The following is a 22,991-nucleotide window of genomic DNA, read 5'->3' on the forward strand; positions in this document are numbered from 1 at the left end:
TTGTTTACTAGCACATTCCAAAATAAAACACTTTCCCCATAAGACTGTGTCTTAAATTTAACAAGAAGGGTTTATTTGCATATGTCCAAAATAAGATGGTTCAGATTTTTCTGCCTCTTAGCAATTTGCTTTTACCCAACCAGATGTTTTTCTTTCTAAGCTTGGGTTTAAGTGTCATATGTAGTTTTCTTCTGGTGACTATGATCAATTGGAAGGATCACCACAAGTTCTCAAGCTGAACAATGTATCCCATAAAATTATTCCAACAGCCAAATCTTGGCATCTCACAGGAAAATTTCTTGAAGATCAATAAGAATCTGGGAGTTTGCCAATTATGGGAATTTTCACCTTTACTCTAGATTACTTTAAGGTGTATCTGGGAGTTGGAAAGATACTTAAGGAATTGCTTAAGTACGCTATGAAGAAGCAAGCTGTCATTACATCCTACCTGACTGAAAAAAAAAAATTCATAAAAGGAATTTAGGATAATCTGGAGTGTTCCACATTCTTGTCTAATTTTATGTCAATGGATCATAAACCAAAAATGTGTTCTCTGGAATTCAGAATGCATATGCTCTTCCCTTCTAAAATGTGAGAAAGTCTAAAATGTGTCATGTAAATAAACATCTAAGACAGAAAAAAAGAGAAGGTAGAAAAAGGGAAAGAGGAAGGAAGGGTGAAAGAAGAAAAGAAGAAATAAAAAAAAAAAGAAGAGACTGCATAAGAAAAACCATGTTTTCTAAAGTATAAATTTGGGGAAAACCCAGGTGAATTCATATGCGTTATACTGTCAGAAAGTAAAAACACCTCTCCCAACATTCTCTCTCTTCTCTTTCAGGGATGGAAATGAACAGGAACAAATGCATGACAGGAGTGCTGTAATCTGCTAAATGCAGGTGTCTTAAAATGCAGCATCTGTCTGCTTCCTTGGGATAATGCTCATTTCATTTCAATCATGTGACATTGAATATCTAACATTGTTTTTCTCTTCATAGGCAGCCATAATTTCATTTTGGTATTAGGTAAGGGGCAATGTTTTTCTTCAGTAAAAAGCCATCTGCTCACCTTTGGAGAACTGAGCAAGGGAGTCGCTAGGATACCTTCGGGGTTTCAAGACTCTGTCCTAGAACTTGCAAATCAAAGAAACACATGGAAATTTTTCTTTCCATCTGTCTATCCCTCCATCCACCCTGCCACCTGGCTAACAGAAACTAAATGAGTCCCTCCCAAGTGCTGGGTCCTGCCACAGGAGCTGGCGATAAACATGAACAAAACAGACAAAACCCTCATCTTAAAAACATTGACACCCAAGAGGTTGAAACAGACTTTACATAATTATACAAATAAATATGTAATTTAAAACTCCAATGAATGACATGAAGGAAAATGACAAGAGGCCATAGAATCCTGTAACAGACAGACTTGATTGGGAATTTTAACATGTCTTCAGAAAAACAAAACAAACAAAACAGGCATCTTGATTTTGTAGAAGTAGAAAACTGTGTTCATTTTGCCTAAAGCCAGGAAAATACTTAAGAAAACTTCAGATTATATTATTTGGGTTCAAAAACATTTCTTGGGACTTTGCTTTTAATACTGTTGGTGTCAAACATACTCCAAAAATGAACTGTAAAGAACACTTATTTATAATAGTTTAGTGTGCTAATTTAAAATGAGCTAGAAGGTTTCAAGAGGAATAGGAATGAAAACTCCAAAGGAGGTGGACCTTGTCTTGACAGAACAACAGCGCTGGACCAGAAGTCAGAGGGATCTATTCTCCTAAACACGTCCTAGCTGTGCTCCCGTGGCCAAGAGATGTCACCTCTCTCAGGCTGAGTTTCCTCATCTCTAAAATAACTGCTATGCCTGCCTATAGGGTTCTTCTTAGAAGCATCTGAGTAATGTACATGTAAGTGCTTTGAGATCACTAGCAACGAAACTATAGTACAGAAAGTGGGCATACAAAGCATCAAAAGATAATAACACAAAACTGAATCACCCTTCAGAGAGGAATTAGGATTGGCCATCCCAAAAGACTGCATGAGCTAATTGGAAGATATCATTGTGTGTCTATCTTTAATTTGCTTACCAATCATCCCAAGCAAAAACTCATGTCAATATTATCAGAGCCAATTACTTAGCACATTACACTTGGTAGTCTGAGAAAAATAAAAAAAATAAACTAGCAAATGCTTGCTGCAATAAATAACCACATGTGTGCACTTAGGATTCAACTCAACTTTTACTCAGAGAGGAAAAGGGCACTCTTGAAATAACATGCTGGCTGGTTTTTTTTTTTTTTCCTTTTTAAATGTATATTCAAGGACAACAGAGGAACTGAAATTGAGAAAAGTCTGAACTGAGAGACCTGCCATTTCAATCAGAGGAGTAGGTGATAATTCTCACTTGAATTCATCTCTTTATAACAGGCACGTATGCTTTTACCTTGGAAGCCTTTATGTACGTTACTGATTCCATGAAGGGTACTGCTCAGAAGATACAGGCTCCGTGGCCACCTGTCTTGCTTGTTTAATGGGGCCATTCTGAGATATCATAGCCTGCAGGAAACATTCTTTAACAACTCCCATCAGAAAAAAAAAAAATCACTCAGTGTTTACCTTCCAAGATTTCAGTATAGGTTCTTCAAAGACATACACAAGATTTTTGTAAATAGCAATCATTTGCAAAATGTTCTGGAAGACTCTGCACTGAAACAAGTCCACCATAGTAAGGAACTCTTTCAACTGCTGCCACTTCACAATCTCAGGGGCATGCAGAAATTAAAAACAAATTGAGCATTTAGAAAACAAGATTTTTGGCCGGGTGCGATGGCTCAAGCCTGTAGTCCCAGCACTTTGGGAGGCCAAGGGTGGGTGGATCATGAGGTCAGCAGATCGAGATCATCCTGGTCAACATGGTGAAACCCCGTCTCTACTAAAAACTACAAAAAATTAGCTGAGCATGGTGGCGTGTGCCTGTAATCCCAGCTACTCAGGAGGCTGAGGCAGGAGAATTGCCTGAACCCAGGGGGCGGAGGTTGCGGTGAGCCGAGATCGTGCCATTGCACTCCAGCCTGGGTAACAAGAGCGAAACTCCGTCTCAAAAAAAAAAAAAAAAGAAAATAAGATTTTTTAAACACGATCAAGGAATAGGTTATTTATGACCAAGTTTAAAACTATTTTTTAATAGAACGATTTGGTCTAATTTGTTCTTCATTACTTGAAAGAGGACAGACACATAAAGTACAAAACTCCTCAGCTTTATTAATGCAAACATATTTTTATTAAAGAATGAATGCATTTATGCTAAAGAATAGCTTACATATGTTGTAAAGCAACAAGCATATCTTCAAGAAGTGAGTCCTCCTCAATATGACTCCATGCTTATTCTACATGCCTGAAAACTGGGCCCACACACAGGGGCATACATACACGCACACAAACGCAGATACGGACACACAGATACGCGTACCAAAATGCCGACACCATTGCTCTCCAGATTGGATCAGCTCTCATTTAAGGCTTCTGAGGTGCCACGGTGCCCCTAACATTACCAGGATTGAGAACAGACTTTTAGGAAGGAGCAGCATTACTTGGAAAAGTAGTCATCTGCTCTTGGTCTCCAATGTACGTATTTTAACAAATACTTAGAATTTCATTCAATGTTGACTCTGTATTTATAATATTTAAAGAACCATAAAACTGAGAAATCTCAGGATATTTTAGTGAGAACTTCTCATTCAAAATAAACAAAAACGGGCAATTCTGACCCTAAGATATCATCAATTGCATGATAACGCAGTAAGATTTCCCTTTAGGTTAAAATGACATAGGTTCTCTAGACAAGTCAAGTTTATCTAACTCATTCCCTATCTAAGTACAGTGAATGCTGAGTGATGGAGGCAAGGCTTCCTTGGTGATACCAAATCAGATATGAAGCTTGCCATCAAGGATGCATCAAACAGAACCATTAATTAAATAAGTTACCATAAATCTCAGCTGGATAAAAGGAGAGCTGACCTAGAGTATGTTCACGTGTCGATCACTCATTCCCCTTTGCCAGGGATTCTGTTGTTGGGGTTGTTGTTTCAAACTCCTGGTTTGTCTGACTGTTTATTTCATTTGCTTGGTTGGTTTCTTCCTTTTGGTGTCCTGCAATGTATGTTGAGATTGCATCCCTCTACGGATGTTAGAAGGGGAAAGAGGGTGGACAGGGCAGGCGGAGGGAAAAGGAAGGGGTCATTAGTACTTGCAAGTATTCTAAGAAAATAGATGAAGTGAATACAATAAGAGGGTACTATGTGGTATATTTATGTAAATAAAAGCATCATCGTTAACTGTGAATTAACTGCCAACTATCAGGTTGTTAGTTGTAAAGCTCAATAAAGGCTGTGCTGATTCACATACGGAGAAGGGTATCTGCCATGGGAGACGAATGAAGGGCTCCCCCAAGATGTTCCTTCCTCCCTGCAGCCAGGGTCTCCATCAACACCCTGCCCACCCCACTAGAGATCCCATAAGTGCCCCTAACATTCTTGTGGAATTTCATAAGGCAGATTGGAATGGCCCATCCAATAACAGCCGCAAAGTATGCGCCTGAGAGTGGTGAAAACTGGCAGGGAGCTCTCCCACAGACAGGCATTGGGAAATGAGAAAAACAAGAAGAGAGCCTAGAACCTTCCTCCCCAGCCACACTCCCACCCTCCTCACAGTCACAGCAGCAGCAGCAGGTTTCAATGTAACGTAATTACTTTAATGATACATTTCTTTAGATTTAGAATTGCTCTTCTGAATTTAAAAAGCTTGATCAGCCAATACTTTGGCAGTCTTTTCATCCCAAATTTGAAATGTTGCTTACTCATCCATTCATTCCCTTGAACTCCGTGACCAATGCTGCCTTTGCTGAAGCGTCTCAAGTTCATTCAGCCGTCATCGGACTCCAATTCCTGGGAAACCTCTTCAGAGGAGCTGTTGCTGTGGATCCGCCCATCGCTCTTCATACTGTGGAAAGTCTTCCTGAAGGCCTCCATCATGGCGTGGGCCAGTTTCTTGGCCTCAAGCTTGCTCTCGCACTCCACGGCGTGGCAGTCCATCTGGTAGGACAGGTCGTCATTGATCTCCCTGTACACCCAGGCGAAGATGTTGGGGCTCACGTTGTGGTCGGCGGTGCAGTAGGCGATGCGGGCCACCTGGAAGGTATCCATGTGCACAGTGGCCTCCCCTTTGTGGTCCAGGTGATGGAGCCACACTTGGAATGGCCGGATTTCCAGGAGGGCATTGGTTGGAAAGACACCCTCTCGGGCTAGTGTGTGCTTCTTCCAGAGCTCAATGACTGGCTTTTCTGTGCAGCCTGACAAAAACTGCATGCCGGTGGTGGAGACTTTGCCCAGGTAGGTAACCTGCAGGAGCAAGAGAGGAAGAAAAGGAGGCATCAGCAGGTGGCTCCTTGTTCTGATAGACTGAATCACAGTAGGTGTTTCACACAGTCATGGTGTCACACTGGGAAGGTGAAGACACTCCTTTCTTGCTCCCTGAAAGAATAACTCATCAGAATTTCTACCGTTTCTCTCTAATGGGTTGCCTACTTGGCAAATGTATTGGAATTATTTGAATAGAGTTGGATTTTAAAATCTAATTTCTAGAGAACTACTCTCCCTCTCCCTCCTTTTTTAAACCCCAATTAGAATGAAGAGTAGGATGTTTTATGTAATTTGGCATTTCTTTAACATCATAAAATCATTTAAAGTTTATTTTTCAGCCAAACACACATATAACTGAATAATAGAGAGGAATCAAAAGGACACTGCATTGGAAAAACAAAATCTTTATTAAACTTATCTCCTAGTCTGGGTCTCTTTCCAAACCTCTCAATGTTTGATTTCACTTAGCCTTCTTGCTTCTAATGCCAAGGACGCAAAAACTGTTCTCTTGAAATTATGGCCCAAATCATGATTGTTTTTCTTCTCAAGATAATTTTTAAAAATAACAGTAGGGCCAGTTGTTTTTTAACCTAAACAGTTTTGAACAGACGTGCATCAGGTTATGTGATAATAAACAATAGTTCCACAGATGAATTAAGACTAGAATGCTGGCTTATCACCTAGCTAGACAGGCAGTACAAAAACTAAGAAAAATAATTCCAAATGATTCAAATACTGTCTTTTTCAAAACTTGTTTATAATATGCCAAGAAGGGATTTTCATTCTTTTGGTTTTTTTTAATTCATTCCAGAAAATGCACAGAATTATTATTATTGGGACATAAGCATTATGGAAAGGCATAAAACTTGAGATCTAAGAAATAACACAGAATAGTATATAATTACACTTAAAATTAGTGACACAAATAGAAATACTGTGGATGTGAGGAGAAAAAGACCCAAAAAAGGTCCATGGAAATAGTAAGAAATGAGAGGAGACATTTGGTCACAATGATTCCAAACTATGTTTATGTTTAGTGGGACAATAAAGGCCACATATAAAAAAATTAAAACACAGAAATTAAGTGTTATTGTATCTTTGTGACAAGAGTCAACTTGATAGTCCCTTTAAATGATAACTTCTTAGTAAAGATGTATAAGGTGATACATTCCAAAAGCATTTATTGGGAACCTCTTATATACAATGGCAATATAACACACAAGCATAAAGGAATGCTGAGAAAGTGGGGAGGGCTGAAAATCCACAGGAAAAAATAACTGAATATTCATTCAGAGGATAGTCTTTGAGGCAGGTGAAGTTGAGGTTTAAATCGTAACTCCACAGTTCACCAGGACACAACTCTCACCCTTGACACATGCACTGCTATGACTATGATGTAAGGCAGGTCATGGAAAGGGCAGGAAGGGGAACAGCAAAGTTCTCTGAGTATCCAGTGGAGCGGGCAGTGACATCCCAGATGGCAGATGGCCTCAGGAAGAGGCATTGGATTTCAAAACATCAGGCCTCAAAAGCTACACGGGAGCCTGGCAAGTCAAGGTGGCTAAAGAGGAGGAGGGGACAGTGAAGGCAAGGCTGCAGCAGAGAAACTCTCAACCAGCTCTAAGAGGGTGCGCTGACCTGAGCACACACAAAGCCATAGCCCAAGACAGCCCTGGAGCAAAAGCCGTGTAAGAGGTCCACGACCTCTGGATACAAATAGGCTGAGCTCTGTGGCGTGGCCTCACATGACGAATTGGGGCGTCATTGCTCCTGCTGGAATGCCAGGGAAGGGCTAAGGACCAAGGACTGCCTGGATGTGATAGAGGTTGTGAACTCAGACTTTCCTCATGCCAGGAAGAAAGGTGGATGGAGAGGCCTGACTGATAGCAGAAACAGCCAGAGGGTAAGGGTGGCGTGAATTAGGAACAGAGGCAGTGGGAAAGGAGAGGAAGAGACAGGGAATAATACTGCAGGACTAAAATTCATGGTCCAGGTTGAGTATCCCTTATACAAAATGCTTGGGACCAGAGGTGTTTCAAATTTCAGAGATTTACAGATTTTGGAATATTTGTACATACATAATGAGATCTTGGGGCGAGAACCTAAGTCTGAACATAAAATTTATTTATGATTGATTCATGTATACCTTATACACATAGCCTTTAGTATTTTTTTTTTTTTTGAGATGGAGTTTCGCTCGTTACCCAGGCTGGAGTGCAATGGCACGATCTCGGCTCACCGCAACCTCCACCTCCTAGGTTCAGGCAATTCTCCTCCCTCAGCCTCCTGAGTAGCTGGGATTGCAGGCATGCGTCACCATGCCCAGCTAATTTTTTGTATTTTTAGTAGAGATGGGGTTTCACCATGTTGACCAGGATGGTCTCGATCTTCTGACCTCGTGATCCACCCGCCTTGGCCTCCCAAAGTGCTGGGATTACAGGCTTGAGCCACTGCGCCCGGCCAGCCTTTAGTTTTACATCATAGTTTTAATCATTTGATGCATCAAACAGAGTTCGTGTAAATTGAGCCATCAGAAAGCAAAGGTGTCCCTATTTCAGCCACTCATGTGGACAATCTGTGGTCCTCTGATGCCAAATAAATCGTGTTTATCCACCAAATAGACTGTGCATAAACAGACAATGTCAACATATTTATAAAGGGAGCCCACACAATGGGAGAAAACATTTGCAAATCACGTATGTAGTAAGTAATTAACATCTAGAATACATACAGAACACCTAAAAGTCAACAACAAAAAGTCAAACAACCTACGACATCATTTAAAAATACTTCTAAAAACCTTTATTGGAAGTCGTAGATTATGCACTCCAATGAAAACCAATTTCATAGTAGCAAAATGTTGATAACTAAGAAAATGCTATCCTCTTTATAAATATGGATTACTTATAAACTAAAGATTTTAAAAGAAATAAAGGTGTATTTTGGAGCTGTACTGGAGAGAAGAATAGAGCACAGATGGGTATATTATATGAGATTATATATATTCAAAATATAAATTATTTATATGGGATTATATAAATTCAAAAAAATATCGTTAACAAGTTGGCACTTCTTAAAGAAATAAAGGGGCTGAGCGTGGTGGCTCAGGCGTGTAATCCCAACACTTCAGGAAGCCATGGCAGGTAGACTACTTGAGGTCAGGAGTTCAAGGCCACCCTGGCCAACATAATGAAACCCATCTCTACTAAAAATACAAAAATTAGTTGGGTGTGGTGGTGCATGCCTATAGTCCCAGCTACTCAGGAGGCTGAGGCAGGAGAATCACTTGAACCTGCAGGAGGCAGAAATTGCAATGGGTTATGATCTCACCACTACACTGCAGCCTGGGCAACAGAATGAGACCCTGTAAGAAAAAAGAAAAGAAGGAAGGAAAGAAAGAAGGAAAGGAAGAGGGAAGGAAGGAAGGAAGGAAGGAAGGAAGGAAGGAAGGAAGGAAGGAAGGAAGGAAGGATTATTTGAATAAGCTTTCCTAGAAATTGAATGAAAAGAATTCTCTAAATAGCATGTCCTTAAAAATGGAATGCAAATGGATAAAATGATGTAGCAAGGGCATTTCTTTCAGAAACTCTTTCAAATCAGCCCTGTTATTTTCCATAATGGCCCATGTTCTGGAATCCTGACCTATGTCTGTGTGCTTTGCCCTAGGAAGTCAATTATTTACTGCCTGTCCACATATTTCTTAATTTTCCCATTAAATTCTCCAGAGTTTAGAATTAACCCATAATGTTGACTGTAAGTCACTGGAAAACACTATTCAGACCTTTTTTTAAAAAGTGAACTTTCTTCTTTTTTCTTTTTGTATACAGTTTAATAGAAATGCATCTTCTGGCTCTGATTTTCAAGAGAAATTGAGTAAAAACTTTTTAAAAAAATTAATTATCTCAAAATGCCAATAATTCAGTTATGCTCTGCATAAAATCATGCCTCCTGTGTATACGGGGCCATGGAGTTCCCATGTCTCCATAAACAGAAACCCTATAATATGGGCCATTATACCTGTATATTTCTATATCAACACTGTTACAGGGACTTACTCTAAATATATAGAGAGAGTGGTCTCCTCCTGCCACGTTTTGGGAAAATTCCCTTTAATATTCCTCTGTGGGCATATCTCCTTATGAGTAAGAACACAGGATTCTATGTGCAAAGCTGCTTCAGAAGGTTCCACCACCAACATAGCTGGGTACCAATGTCAGGTTTGGTGAAGGAGAATCCTGTTATCCTGTCTATGAACGAGGTGAATACTTTCTAGATGAATATATCCCTTTTAAGCCTGTCCTTATGAGTTGCAATATTCCAGAGCCACAAAGTAGACAGAAAATACCAACTTATAAAATTGGTCACAAAATGTGTCCAAAATGATACACAGATATTTCTTAAGCCTTCACCACTCAGGGTGTTGGAACAAAGGGACTTGGAAGATGACGAGAGGAGTCTTCAGGAAAAGTAACAACTAGTTGGAAATTGCAATAAATACCCGCATCTTCTTCATGGTTGCAGAAACAGACATTGGGCAAGAAACTTATTACAAATGAATCATCCTGAGAGAAACAAAATGAACACTTTCCCCATGTGTCATTCCATGGCATAAACTGATGTCCCAAACACAGACATTTGCAATGTGTGTAAATGGACTTGCCCAATGCCAAGTGAAGAAGTTATTGGAGAATATTCACAGTCTGTGAAAATATAGAGAGAGGCTGTGAAGCCAAGAGACCCGCCAGAGTGTCTGCAGTGTTAGCAGCGTCAGATCAGGAGACAGCAGTGTCCTCAGAATCTCTCCTTCCAATGCTTGAGTTTTCCAATACCCCAGCCAGCTCTTCATTCATGAATGACCACTCCCTGCTCATCTGTGGCAAAACAAACTTGGTTGCCTGACATTTATCCTTCTGGCTGAGCAGTCCCATTTGTTTCTCTTGATGGCTGGTCCATATTTCATTCTGGTCTGAGAAGCCCCTGTTTTGAACCTGACTCCCCTCATGCTGGACTGGAAAGTGGGATGGAAAAGAGTAATTACAAGGATTCCCAATCAAAGATGGAAGATGGGATGAATGATGGTGGACGAACCCCAGCACCTGGTTTCCTGGAGTTCGTTGGCTGTCCAAGCTGGATAAGCCCAGCTTCACAAGCTTAGCTTGGGTTCCAACTTACTACTAGGCTTCTCAAGAATGACAAGCCAAGAATAAAGACTTTCTAGAGGCCACTCTTAAAATATGTAAAAGATATTACTGTTTTTCCATTGTCTGTAGGACATAAAACATGTACCCAGCTGACATAAAATAGCATGATAGGTAAATGGAACGCAGGAAACTTAACTGGGGATCCTAATAGCCTTTGGGTTGCAAGGCAGAAGATGAGACAAAGAAAAGCCACTCTTAACCCTGGGAAAAATACCAGGGTCAAGCTCTTCTTTCCTTCACATGGATTCCCACCTGTACATTCCAGAGAAAAGGGAGAGGGTGCGACACAGAGATGTATGACCTTGGCTTGAATCCACTCCTTTCTTGCTGACCACAGAGGAGCAGAATCCACTGGACACTGAAGAGTGCAGATGGATCTGCATGCTCATTTCCCAACACTCTAAACCACAAACACTGATTCCATAATTATGACCATGAACCTGTATCACAAGCTTTAAGCCATGAAGAAGGTATTAAAGGATAGATGCTGTTTATAGTGAAATATATGAAATTATTGTCAGCATGATGATAATTTTTGGAGGTCAAGAAGAATGCAGAGGGAAGACAGAAAGGGGGCTACTAGAACCAATTCCTGGTTCCTGGGAATCAGTAACAGGAAAAAGACCAGCTGCTAACTTATCCAGGACTTACTCTATGCCAGGTACTTGGCTAAATGCTTTACGTGGATCATTAATCCTCATATTTCCATAAGGTATGTACTAGCTGTTTCTATAGATTAGGGCACTTGTAAGAGGTTGAAGTAACTTGCCCAAGGTCACAGAGTGGCCAGAACTTGAACCTGGACAGTAGGATCCAGAAACCTGGCTCACATTTGCTACATCCCAGCTTCCCTTCCCAAGGCTGGCATCTTTACACTTGTGGTAAGCCTGTCAACAGGCTCCCATCTGGCTCCTCCTGGCGCTTCCTGCCCAGGTTCAGCATCAACTGCCAAGCAGTTGCAGAGTCCCCCACCAGTCTTCCTGGACCCTAGAGAAACCACAAAGAGAGCAAAAGGGAGTGGTAATCTGGGAACTATTTTCAATACTCCAAAAGGGCTGAGAAAAGATGTTTTCTGACAGTGTTTCTTTTATTGTGTCTATACATAAATATAATAAAATATGTATAGGTGTAAAAAATGAATTTACATTTATATAATGTGATCTATTGGGCAAATAAAATTGCTCAAAACATGGAGCCTATGGTGGAAAATGTATACCTGTCGGTGATCACATTGGAACCCAATGACCAAAACCAAGCCACTCGTTCTCCACTGAGAAGTCAGTGGCAGTCCCAAAGCCCACCAGTGAGAGAATCAACTCTTGGGCTCATGTCTTTCAACTCCTAGAAAAATGTTCCTCCCATCTCAGCACATGACTCCCTAAGCTAACTTGTAAAATAAGGCATATCATTAGATACAGTGATGGCTGATTTTACGTATGGATTTGCATAGGGTATAGTGCCCACTGTTAGGTCTAACACCAGCCTAGACGTTGCTGTGAAGGCATTATTTTTTAGATGTGATTAATGTTGAAATCAGTAGACTATGAGTAAAGCACATTACCCTTCATAATGTTGGTAGGTATCACGCATTCGGGTTAAGATCTTAGCAGAGAGAACAGATGGAAGAAGGAAGGAAGAAAATTTGCCTCTAGACTGATTTCTGACTGAAGACTGCAACACCTCTTCTCTGGGTCTTCTGTCTGCCCACCTTCCCTTAATATTTTTGGACTTGCCAACCCCCACAATCATGTGAGTCAATTATTTTAAAGACCCACCCCTTTCTCTCTCTCTCCCTCCCCCGTCACTCACACATACACATATATAAATGGGGCCAACCACAAATCCCATAGCTGGTCTCAGAAAAGTGAGATGTAGAACCCAAGTCCTCTACAACAAAACCAAAGGTCTTTCCACTGCTCCAATTTCTTCACTCCAAGAGGAATCAGACACCTCAGTTTCCATTCTTATATCATCTACCTTTTCTCTGGCCATTTCTTCAACTGTCCACACTGAGACCAAGGCCTGGTCAGGGACAGCAAAAAGTGACAGACACTCGACCAAGGCTTTTCAAACATTCAGCAAGGTGGTTGGTGTCAAAGGCAGTTAAACTTTCCTGAACCAGAGATGTGTTTGCATAGCCCAGGGATTTTAAATTATAATGCATCAATAATTGAAAGAAGAAGACAGTATGCATAGTTAATATTCAGACATCATATTCCTAAAGACCTTTGAAATGGTATCTTACAAAGCAAACATTTCCCACTTCAAAGATTAATTCCAAAGAGCAAATGTTAAATCTGTGCTATATTTGTCCCCACCATGCCTCTCATGCATCATATATCAACATACTAGACACCACATGTTGAAGAATTGCTCTTGGAGCCCAACACTATGGTGGGTAGGACTTTGTGCATCCCTCAATAAAGGCAGTCAAAACCCTCAGAAGGCCAACCCAAGAGGCCTAGTCTCAGCTCAAAGCAGGCCTGGGCATCCTTTCTGTTGCAAAGATTCCAGAGTCCTACTCCTCAGCCCTACAGGCTTCTGTTTGTCATCCTTAGAAAGGTCAAATGATTCTGAATCAAAACTAGGGTTTTTTGTCTTATTTTGCAAATGATTCTGAATCAAAACTAGGGTTTTTTGTCTTATTTTGATTTTCCCTGAGTGAGTCTTTGATGCCATTTTGGGGCCTATCTTTTAGTAGATCCACTTCACTGTCATCAGGATAAAAGTGGATCTAGGCTGGGTGCGGTGGCTCAAACTTGTAATCCCAGCACTTTGGGAGGCCAAGGAGGATGAAACGTGAGGTCAGGAGTTCAAGACCAGCCTGGCCAACACAGTGAAACCCCATCTCCACTAAAAATACAAAAATTAGCTGGGTGCCTGTAATCCCAGCTGCTCGGGAGATTGAGACAGGAAAATCGCTGGAACCTGGGAGGTGAAGGTTGCAGTGAGCCGAGATTGTGCCACTGCACTCCAGCATGGGCAACAGAGAAAGACTCCATCTCAAAAAAAAAAAAAAAAAAATGTGGATCTAGCTCTTCTATGGCTAGACTGGGATGAAATTTTATAATTGCCATTCTCCATGTGGCTACTCCTCAAAGTCTTCTACCTAATGTCTGCTTAGCCAGGTTACTTGCCTGACCAGGAAGTAGAGGGTAAGCTTAGCTGCCTCTAACTTTACTTGCCTGACCAGGAAGTAGAGGGTAAGCAAGGCCTCCCTCTAACTTTAATAGTATGATTTTGTTTGTTTTTCCAAGTGGGATTATATGACCCAGAAAGACATACAGATTTATTCTTAATTTTTTAAATAGTATCAAACATACTGATTTTATAAAGTAGACAATTTTTGGGGCACATTTATGCACATGGCATGGTTGGGAGATATTTGTTTCAGTAAATTTCCTAAGACTAAAACTATCGAGAACATTTAAAAATGTTTAGCACTTTTCCCCAAGTATTTGCATAGGTTATGTTGATATAATCTATAAAAGTATTAATAGAAATTTTACTAGGAGATATATTTTTATTTTATATATATATATATATAAAATATATATATATACACACACAGACACACACACACACACATATATATATACACATACCATGAAGGAAAAAGCAAATTTACCAAGACCCAATATCAACTAATAACTAAGTACTCTAACAAAGAGGTGAGCATTGCTTCAGCTGTTAAATACACCATGTGTCCCACAATGAGGTAGTAAAGTGGCAGATTTATTTCTGTTACTCGTATTGTAACTTAGTTCTAATGATGCAGAGTAACTCAAGATTTTGTGCCCCATTTTGCACTTATCAAGCAGTCCCCATGTGCAGTTTGTCCTGTCAATTGGCTCTTGGATGTGTGAAGCTTGGAAATATTGTCATTGCCACTGTCAAAGACAGAAGCAATTTATCTTGAAGGCACTGAAGTGTGCCCCTGAAGACAAAGTCACTTAATAAAAATGACACTACATTGAAATACACATCCCCTCACGTGGCCCCTTCTGGTGAGCTGGCCTTAGGACAGTAAAACCTGGAGCTGTTCCACCCAGTGGCCCAAGAACAATTTATTTCATGACAGGTCTGATGTCCCTCCCTCTGCTTTCTAGTCAGAAGAGTAGACTGAAAAGTGACAGAAATTCAGCAGAGATCTCTAGGCCCTCACATGTTCACAATGAGAAGATTCTCTGAACAATAAATCAATATCAAGCACACTGCCTGAGAGTTATTCTGACAAATGGATTCAAGGGACAAACAGTGTGGCAGGTGAAAAATGTCACCCATTTTAGTCCTTGTAGCACTTTATCAATTCATTTTCCTTTGTGCAAAACTCATTAGGAATGGAGCAAAGAAGGCACTAAACATTTAGAAAGAATAATGTTAAGACAGCGTGGCTGGAGGTCATAAACACACAAATCTATTGGCTACAAGTCTAGAGGTCCTAGAAAGCAGACAGTGGAGATTTGGAACAAAATAAGGAGAGGTCCACTAAGGCTAATTTAGACATGGAATTACCATATATTCTTGAGAAATGAAGACATGTTCAAATAAAAACCTTCACACGAATGTTCATAACTTTATTTCCAATAGCCAAAAACTAGCAGTCCAGATGTTTTTCAGCAGATAAATGGTTAAATAAACTATGGTACACCCATATCATGGGATACTACTCAGCAATAAGAAGGAATAAACTTTGTTATGTGGAACAACTTGGATGAATCTCCAGGGAATTATACTGAATGAAAGTCAGTCTCCAAAGTCACACATACTATCTGATTCCATTTATATACAAATTTTGATATAATAAAACTTAAGAACTGGAGAACAAATTAGTGGTTGTCAGGGATTCGGAATGAGGACTACCTTTTGTTTACAATTATCAAAATGTATCATATATTTATGTTGCTCTAATCAAGGGATATTAATACTAATTGTAAGGAAAACTCAAACCAAAGAAATATGTAAAGATGTATTGTTGGCCGGGTGCGGTGGCTCAAGCCTGTAATCCCAGCACTTTGGGAGGCCGAGGCGGGTGGACCACGAGGTCGAGAGATCGAGACCAACCTGGTCAACATGGTGAAACCCCGTCTCTACTAAAAATACAAAAAATTAGCTGGGCATGGTGGCGCGTGTCTGTAATCCCAGCTACTCAGGAGGCTGAGGCAGGAGAATTGCCTGAACCCGGGAGGCGGAAGTTGCGGTGAGCCGAGATCACGCCATTGCACTCCAGCCCGGGTAACAAGAGCGAAACTCCGTCTCAAAAAAAAAAAAAGATGTATTGTTACAGAAATAATTTTTGAAAATTTCAATTGCTTATATATTTTTCTTACAGAGGAAAATGACAGGATAGGCAATAAATGACTAAGCAACAGTTATGAAATCCACTCTTTCCCTCTAGGAGGGAGAAATGGAGGTAACCCTAAAGAAACAAAGAACCTAGTCCCATCGCGTTGTCAGCTCGTCCATGACCACACCTTCTGCTGTCTGCAAACAAGCAAATCCTTTTCTGTGGAATTGTTTTTGTAGGATGTACGTGCTTGCCTAGAATTGGTAAACAAGCCTGAAATCTGTGAATTTACGGCATATAGCTTCCAAGAAAGAATCTCACAATGTAACTAAGTATAAAATGAAGATGTTTCAAAATTAAAAGGGTTCCCTCTACACAAGTAATACCACTATATACAGTATAAGGTATCCTCTGCACCGATTTGGGCCATAGGTAATGTGGTGAGAAAAGACTGAGGTTGCTGGACTGACAGTCCGAGCTCACATTGTTTTGCTTGTCCTCTCTATTTGGTTCTTTGTAATTATTAGTAAAGTTGAGTAGTAGATGAAATTTTTATGTGAATATCCAATTCTTTGTGTAATCTCACAGAGTAATAAATAAAAGACTTTGAACCATAAACTTCTCTTAAGATGAAATTCTGTGTGTCAAATAGAAGGGGTATTAAAGTTCAAAGGAAAACAAACATAAAATTTATCATTATTAAAGAACAGCTTGTTTTTGATATTTTTAAACAGATGCCAATTTGGTGTTTACATTATATTAGCTACATTTAAAAGAGCCATGTAGAAAATTATTTCAAAGGATAGACTTAACATATGCTAGAAATTATATCCCTTGAAACTATTTAAACTTACAATGAAAATATTTGATATGTACTTAAAAATGTGTGGTTAACTAGAATATTAATATATTTTGTAGAAAATTGAATGAAATCCTTAGGTTATATCTTACCTGACCGATTCTTATTTAAAATATCTACTTATGGTATTATATAACTAGAGACAGGCAAATTAAAACACTAAGATACGGGCCGGGCACGGTGGCTCATGCCTGTAATCCCAGCACTTTGGGAGGCCGAGGCGGGTGGATCACGAGGTCAAGAGATCAAGACCATCCTGGTCAACATGGTGAAACCCCGTCTCTACTAAAAAAAAATATATACAAACAATTAGCTGGGCATGGTGGCACGTGCCTGTAATCCCAGCTACTCAGGAGGCTGAGGCAGGAGAATTGCCTGAACCCAGGAGGCGGAGGTTGCGGTGAGCCGAGATCGCGCCATTGCACTCCAGCCTGGGTAACAAGAGCGAAACTCCGTCTCAAAAAAAAAAAAAAAAAAAACCACTAAGATATCTCACTGGATAGACTAATGAAAAGTAAACTGTATGACCCACATTCTGTTAGCAAAGCTGTGGAGAAACAGATGCTCATACACTGGGAATGCAAATTGGTACAACCCTTTGGAAGGGAACTGTCACTCTAAAACAAAATTTTAAATGACTTGAATCATCAATGTCATACCTAGGAATTTATACTGAAGATACCCTTCAATATGAAAATACATAATCACAAGTTTATCCATTATTTAAAGTTTTTAATAACTTTATGCATTGTTGCATTATTTGCAGTCATAAAATGCATAAAGCAATCAACATGTTCATACAAAATAAAGCAGTTGAATATACCACAGTAAATTCATCTAATCTACTATTCCACATGTGTGCAAAGGAGTGAGAAAGAGCATATGTACTCATATGAAGTGACTTATGGGTATATTGTTATATGGAAAAAGGAAAAGGCTGGGAACAGTGGCTCACACCTGTAATTCCAGCACTTTGGGAGGCCAAGGAGGGTAGATCACCTGAGGTCAGGAGTTTGAGATCATCTTGGCCAACATGGTGAAACTCCGTATCTACTAAAAACACAAAACAAATTGCACCACAGCACTCCAGCCTGGGCAACAAAGCAAGAAACTGTCCAAGAAAAAGGTAAAGTAAAAAAAAAAAATTATTTTCTGTAAGCAAATATGGGAACTAAAAGCATATATTTTTATATACCTGTTTGTGAAAAAAGAAAGCATAAGAAAAAAACTGATTACCAGCAGACAGTGGTTGCTTGGGAATGGGGATGTGGGAATGAGTAGAAAGCATGAGGAAGTGATACTTCTCTAAGTACCCGTCACACAAAACAGTGACATGGTCCTAGAACATCGTGCTGTACCAGAAAGAAGGAAAGTGCTCAAAGAAGGATACAAACATGTTCAAAAGACAGAGACACCTGAAGGGGCTCCTGCTGGCCAAACTGGGGACAACCAGACCATCAGAGTGAATTACAACAGTAATGATTACAACCCACAGAACGGGTAGGAATCCATCAATCAATATTTATCTATAAATAGATAAATGAATAAACTGTAGGAAGAAAAAGTTCTCGTACTAGAATGCAAACTAATAAAGGTAGAAGAGATGATAATATTAGAAAATCACCATTTGAGTCTCACCAAAGTAATAAATGTTTCAGGCAAGAAGTATCAATGGATGCTAAAATTAGGGACTAAACATCTGATGAGAAATCGGATATTTACACAGAAACAAAGTACCTCCATAAGACACCTATTATGCATGTATGGAGCAATAAATTTTCAGTGGAGAAACCTAACAGACCTTATCACAACCAAGTGATAAAGTCATATACACTGTGAAGAGTGCAACATCACTGCTATTATATCCCTGCCAACCCCTTGAATACAATCTGACGGAAATGTTGAACCCAAATGCAAGGGCATTGCTTAAACTTCAAAAGTACAAAGGTCAGAAAGATTAAGAAAGAGTAAAGATCTGCTCCAGATTGAAGGACATTAATGAGACCCATCTTACTATCCTGGATCAGTTCCCAGTCACTCATTCATTTTTCTTTTGATATAAAGTACATTAGTTTACAATTGTCAAAATATAAGTAAGGTCTCTAGATGATATAATAGCATTGTACAAATGTCGATTTTCTGCTTTTGATAAATGTACAGTGAATAAGGGCACCTCCTAGTTTCTAGGAACCACATGCTGAAGTATGGAGACACCATGTCTGCAGTTTGCTATCCAACAGTTCAAAAGATAATAATTATGTGTCTGTAAGAGAGAAAGATAGAAATATGCACATACATGTAGAATAGAAATAATAAAATAAATGAATGTTGGGGGAATACAGGAAAAAGGAACTTATGTATATTGATTTTATTTTACTTTTTTGAGATGGAGTCTCATTCTGCCCCAGGCTGGAGTGCAATGGTGCGATCTCAGCTCACTGCAGCCTCCGCCTCCTGGGTTCAGTCAATTCTCCTACTTCAGCCTCCTGAGTAGCTGGGATTACAGGCACACACCACCATGCCCAGCTAATTTTTGTATTTTCAGTAGAGATAGGTTTTCACCATGACGACCAGGCTAGTGTCAAGCTCCTGACCTCGTGATCTGCCCGCCTTGGCCTTCCAAAGTGCTGGGATTACAGGCATGAGCCACCACATCTGGCCTGAAATATTTTATAACAACTTTTCAACATTTTTATGTTAAAATTATTTCATAATAAAAAGTTAAAAAGAAGATCAATGAAGACATATGCTTGGCTCAATGCTAATTGAAGGGAAAAAAAGATTTTCATGAGCACATATATAGTTGACTAAGCAGTGTTCACATCTGGAAGAGTAAATTTAATATACAGTCTAACAAAGACCTGTCTGTGATCAAAATCCACCCTCTCATGCCGACTGAATCAATCAAATTTAGTGATATGTAACAAATTATACTCTATCCTGGAGCACATGTGTGTGGGGGTGTAGGGGGGAGAGTGTATCCAGGGATTTAAGTGGAAATACATCACATTAAAAATAACACCTTTGATGATAAAATCTGTGACCACTCGAAAGCTTTCAATGTCATATTCTACCTTCTCTTTACAAAATAGAACCCAGTGCTTGATGTGAAGGTAATTTTCAATGACTAGTCCCATTACCTTGTCGTATTCTTAGCATAACCTTGGAACCACAGATTTTCTGCTATTAAGTAATGAGCTGATCCAAGGAAATACTGTGACAATTTGATACATTTGACTATTTATTGCCGTAGCAGAATTATCACATTCAGGAAAAATCCTACAGGAGTTTCCTATTTTTTAAATTTATTATTATTATACTTTAAGTTCTGGGGTTCATGTGCAGAACATGCAGGTTTTTACACAGGTATACATGTGCCATAGTGTTTTTTTTTTCTTTTGAGAGAAAGAGAAAGGGAGAGGGGAGAGAGAGAGAGAGAGAGAGAGAGAGAGAGAGAGAGAGAGAGAGAGAGAGAGAGAGAGAGAGAGAGAAAGAGAGGAAAGAAAAGAGAAAGAGAAGAAAGAAAGAGAAGAGAGACAGGAGAAGAGAGATAATTTTTTCTTTTTTTTTGAAATGCAGTCTTGCTATGTCAACCAGGCTGGAGTGCAGTGGCATGATATCAGCTCACTGCAACCTCCAACTCCCAGGTTCAAGCCATTCTCCTTCCTCAGCCTCCAGAGTAGCTGTGACTATGGGCACGCACCACCACGCTCGGCTCATTTTTGTATTTTTACTAGGGACGAACTTTTGCCACGTTGGACAGGCTGGTGTCAAACTCCTGACCTCAGGTGATCCACCTGTCTCAGCCTCCCAATGTGCTAGGATTACAGATGTGAGCTACCAGGCCCGGCCAAGAAATTTCTTTTTAAGAAAGGAGAATGAAACAAATATTTAGAAATACAGAAGAAAGTACTGATAATATGAAGGCTTATGGATTGTAATTTTGAAGGGTGACTAAAGTCATTTAAGGAAAGAGAAAAAAGCTTTTCTCTTCTTAAATGTTTGGAAAACAAGAATAAGGAACGGAGCCGACTCAGGATATTTTGAGATGAACGATGACTTCAGCAAGCACATTCATTTTTAGTGAGCGTGTACTTGCACTGGCACAAAGGTTTCAAACCATGATGGATTAAGAAAAAGCAAGGAATTCTTTCATTATTTTTCAAGAAACACCTGCTCAGCGCTCCAGAGAGCAGTCTTATTTTCTTATTTTAGGACACAGTAGCACATTACTAGCAGGGCAAAGCAGGCAATCACTGTCTAGTAGACAGACTCAGAATTGCTTCCTTCTGATTCACTCCAAAGGAAAGAGCCAGGCCTGGCCAGCTGTGGAAACCCTAGGCTCAGGTAAGCAGAAAATGCAGCCTGGCAATGCAGGGGCAGACCTGTGAACCACTCAGAAGGAATGGCTCTGTGGCCAGCCAAGGAAGAGCAAGGACCACATCAAGCTCATATCCTTTGAAGTCCTTTAAAAGATGATTATCTGACTCTCTGGGCCCCTTCCATATTTCAGGATCTTGTATAAGTAAACCAAAGATACAGAAACCGTGACTCGTGACTCAGAGATTTAAACCAGGAAAGCAGATCTCTTTTTAAAAAGAACTTTATTTTTATTGTTTTAGGAAATATCTCTTTATGATTAATGTCCCTGCAAACTCAGTGGATTTTCCATGTGGCTGTTTGCCATGTAGACTTTTCTGACTGTGCTTTTCCCAACATCCTTCTGTTGGGCTGGAGCGTACCTGGTTGTTCCTGCTTTCCCCCATCACCTGACTCATGAGGATGCTGAGATGCTTATGTGAGATCTACCAGGACTTAAAAAGCAATATATATCCTGCAGAAATACAGAGTCGGATCACTGACAGGGCTGCTGCTCCTCCCTGCCCATCCCACCAAGAAGAAGGCAGGACCTGCGCTCCCCTACCACCTGGGCCCTCTTCCCTGCTTCCCCCACAAATGCTCTACCTCACTATCCTAGTTCAACGACGGCCCTGAATGTCCATCTCCTTCCTATCTTAGAGATAATTCCAAACGTCCTTCCTTTATTGCCAGCTCTCAAACTACACTCATGATTTGATATTGAATCTAAGTTGGAAAGTCAAGCTTGATTTCCCTTGAACACCAAGTCGTATGAGGAATAATAATGAAGGTAAGTCTTTGTGTTGATTGTTTCCTGAGGAAGAGGCCATCACAGCCTCACTCTGCCCCTTGGACTCAGGACTCCTTTGTGCTTCTTGCCAAGCCCCTCCACTTTGCCTTGTGCACGACTGTCTAGGAATTCACAGTAGCAGCCCATGTGAACGTGTAAACTATTAGAATGTAGAGATGTGAGTCATAGTAACAGCATACCACACACTGCGTGTAAAGACTAGCGGAATGAAAAATAAATTAATTCTTCTTAATGTCCAACATTTCAGTGGCATAAAAACATATTTGGTATTACAATTTTTACATCTCTTAAAATTCAGGGTTTTTTTTTTTTTATTTTGAGATGAAATCTTGCTCTGGGCTGGAGTTCAGTGGCAGGATCGTGGTTCACTGCAACCTCCGCCTCCCGAGTTCAAGCAATTCTCCTGCCTCAGCCTCCTGAGTAGCTGGAATTACAGGTGCCCACCACTGTGCCTGGCTAGTTTTTGTATTTTTAGTAGAGACGGGGTTTCATCATGTTGGCCAGGCTAGTCTTGAGCTCCTGATCTCAGGTGATCCACCCATCTCGGCCTCCCAAAGTGTTGGGATTAGAGGTCATGAGCCACTGCACCCGGCAATTCACGCTAGGTTTATGTGAAGAGTTTATTTTTCTTTTGGATGTTGGTCTATTTGAAATGGTGAATAAATGATAATAGTTGATTAATAGTAATTTCAATTAATAAAATGAATATCTTTTATAAACATAATAAAGATGCCTGTGTAACCTAAAATGTAGCCAACCTGATATATATGCTCTCTCCTAAGTTAACGTTCCTTAATGATTGGTTCAAACACACAGGAGTTGGTGGTGGCTTGACTTGTTTCCACAGTTCTGTTCCTTCATTCGAGGTTTCTGGACTGTCAGTTCTCTCCTCTCACAGGTGGCAGTGATGTCATATTTTATTTGGGAAGTGCTTTGCACAAAACTTGAGAAAGTGCTCAGAAGGTAACAGTGAGCAGTGCCTTGCATGGGCTATCCAACAAAACAGAATTCGGGGTGGGAGTGAGTTGAGGAAACCTTCCTTTTGTAAACACAAT

The 22,991-nt window shown here is 40.1% G+C and overlaps 1 protein-coding gene across 6 annotated transcripts in view; it reads right to left on the minus strand.

Annotated features, from left to right (window-relative positions):
* Window positions 1-3,259: 3,259 nt before the first annotated feature.
* The window catches only part of PID1 (phosphotyrosine interaction domain containing 1), a 246,446-nt gene continuing 226,714 nt past the window's right edge, over window positions 3,260-22,991 (minus strand). For all 6 annotated transcript variants that reach the window (XM_002749866.8, XM_078328759.1, XM_054258004.2 and 3 more), the window contains one exon: window positions 3,260-5,398. In XM_002749866.8, coding sequence (XP_002749912.1) covers window positions 4,922-5,398 — 477 coding nt within the window. In that variant the 3' untranslated portion in view covers window positions 3,260-4,921. The remainder of the gene's footprint in view (window positions 5,399-22,991) is intronic.

This window comes from Callithrix jacchus, chromosome 6 (genome assembly GCF_049354715.1).
Source record: "Callithrix jacchus isolate 240 chromosome 6, calJac240_pri, whole genome shotgun sequence".
Classification (NCBI taxonomy): Eukaryota; Metazoa; Chordata; class Mammalia; order Primates; family Cebidae; genus Callithrix; species Callithrix jacchus.